This window comes from Aplysia californica, unplaced genomic scaffold (genome assembly GCF_000002075.1).
Source record: "Aplysia californica isolate F4 #8 unplaced genomic scaffold, AplCal3.0 scaffold00001, whole genome shotgun sequence".
NCBI classification, from domain to species: Eukaryota; Metazoa; Mollusca; class Gastropoda; order Aplysiida; family Aplysiidae; genus Aplysia; species Aplysia californica.
In genome coordinates, this window is record NW_004797271.1 from 2337556 (window position 1) to 2344036 (window position 6481).

Below are 6481 nucleotides of genomic sequence, written 5' to 3' on the forward strand. Positions count from 1 at the left end.
GGGAGTCTGTAACTCAACCCCACAGAAACTGAGCCATCGGCACGCTTCTGCGCGTTTCTCCTGTTTTTCCGTTGCCGATGACTTAATTGGCAACAGGAAAGACCCACAAAGCATGCCAGTGGCTTGATTTCTCTGAGGTTAAGTTAAACCTTCTATCTTTCTTGGGTGACAATGATCAAAATTTTATTGCAGTGTTTGATAAACAAAAACATATACTTCTAAAAACAAACAATGTGGAAATAATCCGGCACGTGGTCAGGAGAAAGTGCCAATTTTCTGGTTTTGAGTATTGGTGCAGTGAACACTAATTAAAGCATCAAAATGTTGGGGTTTTTAATAGCATTACCTACTTTTCGGACTACTTAGTATTACTTACATGAAAGGATGAAAAGAAAAAAAGTGTTTTTGGGCTTGTATTGGGGTGCGTTAACATTGGTGGAATTGACATGTAGTGTATATCAAATTAATGGCGAGTAATTGTATCTCAACAGTGAACAATACTTTATTAAGATATAAGCTTAGAGTAGGTTTAAACATATCGGAAAACAGTGCAATCCCAAATATCCCGTAAAAATTGGACTGAAGATTTAGTGGTATATTCATTAGTACTGTGTTCAGGAGCCATTAGTTTTATAAGAACCGGGAGCCCTCTGTGCGTATGGACTGTTAAAACGAAGCCAGCGACGTCTTGTTAACTTCTATACCTCACGTTACGCTGCATCTATTTAAAAGTGGGCAACAAAAAATATGGGTCGCTTTGACACAGACATAACAATCAGACTCGCACAGCGAGGAGTTGTGTGCAGCTGTCACCTTGAACACTCTCCCTTGAATAGCCTCGGTGAAGTAGAAAAATTAACCAAAACACACAAACAATCAAAAACAACAAAAAACTAACGAAAAAAAAAGAGATTTTTAGCACTGCTGCCTCTGAAAAATCTCAAGCTTCACCAGTCGGTATTGATAGATTGTGCAGAATAAAGAATATGAATTGAAAATTAATTTGGCTCAATTCGTGTGACATGTGTAAGATCTAGCAGTCTTTTCTGTAACAAAAACGAGTAGAAAAATTAATGATTTGTTTTTGTAAGAGTTGGTAAGATTATTCGGGATCGTTGTCAAGCTATTCAAAGAATTGCATTCGAAACAATTTGACGTTTCGAGAAACTCAAGTTTTTACGCCAAACTTCTAAAAACTAGGTACCGGGCAGATAAAACTTCGTAATTCTAGTGTAGCAATATATCAGTAAATAACCAAAGCCAAATTTGCAGCATATTTTGAACTATCATACACAAACAAGAAATACTGGTTTCATACATGTATTTCATGGCATGCGTATTGTTGTCTGTCTATTTAGTTTTCAGAGAAGAAAAATTGAATTATTGTTATATCGCTATGAATAAGAAAGTTATCCCAAAAAGGCGCGTTTTCTAGCATTTTGAATAACAAGAATGCTCGTTGTCGATGAGTTATTTTTTTTCAGTGCTCTTACTTTGCTTTGACCGCTGTTCCCTGCAAAAAGGACGCCAAGCTCTTTTTTGCAATGCCCTCCTTTCGAAATCCAACAAAATCCACAACAAGAGGGGCCAAAAAAATGCAGGCCACACCCATCACAAGAGCAGGAACCAAGATGCGCCAAAAGAAGCTGCGAGTCTCACTCATATTTACGACAGTAACCGTCAGTGCCCTGAAAGCAGAATGTATGATATAACATGCATGAGGGAGCTATTTCTTGTGTCCTGTAGGTGAAAGAAGACGGGTAATAAAAAAAAACGTTTCCATTGTCTCACTCATATGTATTGCGATATAAGTTAGTGCCAGTGCCCTGAAAGTAAAACTTAAACAAGGTGTATGAGCGACCTTTAGTTATTTTATCCTGGTGCTGAAAGAAGGTTTAGTTTATCTCTTGTCTCACTCATGTTTGGGAAAATTTGGGTAATGATTTATTGTTCTCTTGTCTCACTCATATTTGTGATAGTTAGCATCAGTGACCTGAAAGCATGATCGTAAATGTCGTGCATGACCATTTTATTTAATCTTTTCTAGCGTCGAAAGAAGAGTTGGCTAATCTCATCTGTGGAGCAGAAGTTACGCGCTTCGCCATCGCACCAGTTCGATTACTGAGTAAGGATAATTTTTAGCGAGTATCTGAGTTTTCTGCTGAGTCTGAGACGCTGTATCCTTTTCAGCCCGTGTTGACCCTGACAGGCATGATGGAAGCCCGCCTCCTTAAATTATAATCTAAATTGTGTGGATGAGGGCGTACAAACACTTACATTGAAATAATACAAAAATTTCGGATGTGCCTTCTACGATTTTAATGTATATTTTCTACCATAGCTTCGTGTATGAAGTCCTTAATTTTTCCTCCTGATCATTCTTCAGATTTTCTCTTGTGCTTAAAATTGGTAATTTACGACAACAGAGAAACGTCCTTTTAGTTTTTGTGTCATCAAAAGATCTTCAGTGAAACCCTGATAACACGAGCTTCACAGGACCAGAAAAAGTTAGACATGATGAACTATTCAAAACTTTGGTAAAGCTGGATGTGAATGAAAAGAATTTAGCAACAATTTAAGAATTGCAATAAGACCAAAATGAGGAAGAGTATAGCGAATATATAGAAGTTAAAAGAGGAGTAAGTCAAGATTGTGTTGGTGTGTCACCGGATCTCTCATATTCAACCAAGAAACAGTCTTCAGAAATAAAGAAGTAAAGGCAAAAAGATCAAACAAATTCAAATGTTTGAATAGCCTACTTACGATATAATATGATGGCATCTGATGGCAAATGTACAACAGAAATAAAATAAAGAATTGTAATATTGATATACAGTTTCAATACAAAGAGCCCAATCCTGAAAAATAGAAATATCTGTTCCCCCCCCCCCCCCCCAAATTACTTCATGCTTTGAGGGAAGGGGGGGGGGGGGGGTTCAGAACACCCGAGCAGAGAAAATGAGTGAGGAACCATGATTGCCGGTCTGTTTCAGACCTGACACTTGAAGTTGTAGCAGAGGTAAAAGAGAAAAAGTAACATAATATTATTATGGTGTTTCTTATTTTGTCCTCACTGTCTCTGTCTGTCTGTCTATTTACAAAGACATTTAACCCCTCCCCCTATATAATATTAGGCCTATATTTATACCAACATAATTGAGAACAGATACATGAAGACACAATAATATTATATTCACATGTACATGCATACACTTACACACACGTAGATAAACACACACACACACACACACACACACACACACACACACACACACACACACACACACACACACACACACACACACACACATGCACACACACACAAACGCACACACACACACACACACACACGCACACACAACACTGGCGCACGACACCAGCAAACACCCCAGACAAGCAAATACAGAAAGTTAGAGCAAAACTAAAGTACAGGTACTTACCGAATCAAAGTGTCCTGGCCAATATCACAGGGCAACTGTTTGTCCTCAAAACATTTAGTTAAGAAAAACCAAAACTATGTTATAGTCCAAAATACACGTATACACTTTACTTCTCTGCAATATAATGTATACGGACCACAACACAATCTCCTTTCACACTTTCATGTCAAGGTTATTCAGTAACGTTCGCTTTATCTAAGCTGGGCCTACAAATGCAAAGATCGATCAAATTTCTCAGTCAACCGAGCAAACCTCTTGTTCGGTTAAATAAAGGGAAACGGATTCTTGTTTCGAAACGATAGCTTTCTTCGAACGACGTCGCTTCTGCGGAGTTAACCCATGCGAAAGCAGCGAGTGGATTCTAGTGATATGAAGATTCGCCAGAAATGTCTAACATTTTCAGTTGGATCTGCCTTAATCCTAAACCCTTCTCGAGCATTTATGTGCTGAGTGTGGAATGGCAGTGCATACTGAAGTCCAGCTCCTAGACGGGATCGTGATTGTACCGCAGCCTTGCGGGAACACTACAGCGTCGATGCAATCCACTATTTTTTTCCAACTTTTCAAACACGCTTTGTTCATTGAAAAAAACATCAACAACAACGAAGCTCATTTTCTACACCAACACGTCAACCGACCTCACAGATCATAGCCTATTTGGTTCGTAAAGCAAACCCAAATCAGAATTCCAACTAAGTTACCAATTGTACTTACCAATCAAAATGAGTATCCCTACCACCCAAAATCCAGGAGTCTAGAGCAGGCCTAAGCCTATTCCAGTGACCATCACCCCTTTAGATCGTGCAATGGACTTGTCTCTGCGCAAAAAATAAAACGTCAACGGTGTTGATGAACCAGGCTGTCTACACTGTTTCAAAGATAAACATAATATTTACGTGGCTTACATGCGCACATTCTCAGCATTTGAATTTGTTGTTTGCTAGTTCTCTAGAGTGGCTGTTTCTGGGAGGTTTGAATGGACATATGAGCTTTGAATATAATTGCTGTCGTCGGAAAATAGAAGGCAAAAGAGGCAGGTAGACCAGTTACAACCTGTTCGAAGAACTTGAAACAGTATAGGACGTCCAAGCTGGGAAATGAATTTCGAGAAATGAAGGCGATGTTTGCTTCAGATCTGCAACTTGATGATGATGATGATGATGATGATGATGATGATGATGATGATGATGATGATGATGATGATGATGATGATGACGACGACGATGATGATGATGGTGATGATGATGACGATGACATACTATTATCTTCCTGGAGCTGAAAGTAGATACTCCACAAGAAACGACACGGAGAAAATACGACACAGAAACGTAAAAAGTAAAATGCGTTGTTGTTATATGAGTGCATTTGTGAGGCAGCGCGGTGGAATCAGGCTCTTGTCCAAATAATCAAAGTGAAGAAACTTGCATTTCTTTTTCGGGTTTGTGAATTTTTATCAAATTTTTGTTTTTGGGCTCAACACCTGTCATGCCCATTAAAGAACTCATTTCTGTGTAAATTTTTCTGCAAAACGTTGATTAAAGGCACAAAAGATGTAAATTGTCAGTTACCACGGACTCTTAAGCTATGGAAATAAGTAATCTTTGACGGCCATTTTCTCACTAATTTTACCTCTGCAAACAGGTGACCCCTACCTCCTTCATTCTCAAATATCTCGACTTGTATTTAAGATAAACGGATATTTTTTCATCCAAATAAAGACAAGTGAACAAGCTTTAAGTAAGATGATACCAATAACTCGATGTGCTCAAAAATTGACGAGAGCCTGATTCCACCACGATGCCTCACATTTGGTTTCGGGTTTTATAAGAGGTTGGGGGGGGGGGGATTTGGAGAGGGATTGGGTTGGAGCGTTGCGGGACCTTTGCTGAAACATCGTTAAATGATTTCCTGAGCAATTTGACACCCTTGCATTCGGATTCAGTTGCTGCTGTACACACTGCCTTTGACACTGCCTGGGCACTATTGAGAGAAGAAAAAAACAGAATAAAAACAATACTCACTAGGTCCGATCGAGCTAAGTGGGAGGAGAGCCTTGGAATTTCTCAAAATAAACCACGTTCGCGCTTCTTTTAACACTCTCTAAGTTATTTCCAGAGAAAACCCCAGAAAAAAAACATATTTGAGTAGGAGGACAGCCTTGGATAACTCTCAAAAGCTACCGTACCCACATTCAAGGATTTCCCCTTGGACATGCGAACATGGACTTTCTTCTCTGTAGTCAAACTGAGAGAATGGTCTGCCTCGATGCGTCAAGCTCACTTCTTTTTTAAATAGGTATTTTACGCACCACCGACTTAATTTAGATGATTTAGGAGGCAGGCTTCCGACACTGCCTGTCAGGGCCAAACTGGACTGAGAGATGCAACATCAAAGCAGATATATTGAGATACTCGATAAAATTTTCCCCCACTCGAGAATCGAACTTGGGCCCCTTTCGTGCGACAGCGGAGCACCTAACCACCACACCACAGACACCAGTTCGCAGCTTCTGACGAGGCCTAACTAGCCTAGCCTAAACGCATCGCTGGGGCGAGCTGCACTTCTCAAGCGTTATGCACGGTGCACACTGCCAATCGGATTCCTCTGATTGAGTCATGGTAGGCCAGATTTTACTTTATGGATGGGACGATACAATAGCTATAATTTGGCAACTCTACTTGAAACACATTCAACTACATTCGACAGTGAACTTCAAAATCAAGATGTTTGCTTTTCAACGTCGCCAGTCGAATCGGTCCTAAACTGTTGGTTTTGCCCATAGAGTTATCTCCTTTTAAACTAGAGTCCGTACGAGGTCACGTGACACGGAAACATTTTAGTTTGTTGGCGGCCATATTTCAGTGGGCGAAAATGTTTGTTTACATGTGAGTGGGCGTGTCTCTGCTCTTACGTGTTTTATTTGATTCTTACCTTATGTTTTAGCCCAAAGTGATTCTCTTAAAAGTGCAAGCATGTGAAACTGTAGATCTAGTCCCTTTCTGGATTAACGTCTTTTTGAACTTTGATTAGAAATCACAGTT

General features: G+C 39.7%; 1 protein-coding gene across 6 annotated transcripts in view; it reads right to left on the reverse strand.

Annotated features, from left to right (window-relative positions):
• The window catches only part of LOC101860211, a 7587-nt gene extending 1631 nt beyond the window's left edge, over positions 1-5956 (reverse strand). Inside the window, exons 1-3 of one of the 6 annotated variants that reach the window (XR_004858472.1) lie at positions 5462-5956; positions 4155-4258; positions 1494-1688 (exon numbers count right to left, since the gene is read on the reverse strand). Coding sequence is in view for 5 of the 6 variants with exons in the window: in XM_005088837.3 (XP_005088894.1) it covers positions 1494-1663 (170 nt within the window). In the remaining variant the exon portion in view is untranslated. Of the gene's footprint in view, positions 1-1493; positions 1689-3440; positions 4104-4154; positions 4271-4699; positions 4803-5461 lie in introns of those variants that run through there. The other 5 variants (XM_005088837.3, XM_035969317.1, XM_035969340.1 and 2 more) reach the window with 5 other exon arrangements.
• Between the last annotated feature and the right edge of the window lie 525 nt (positions 5957-6481).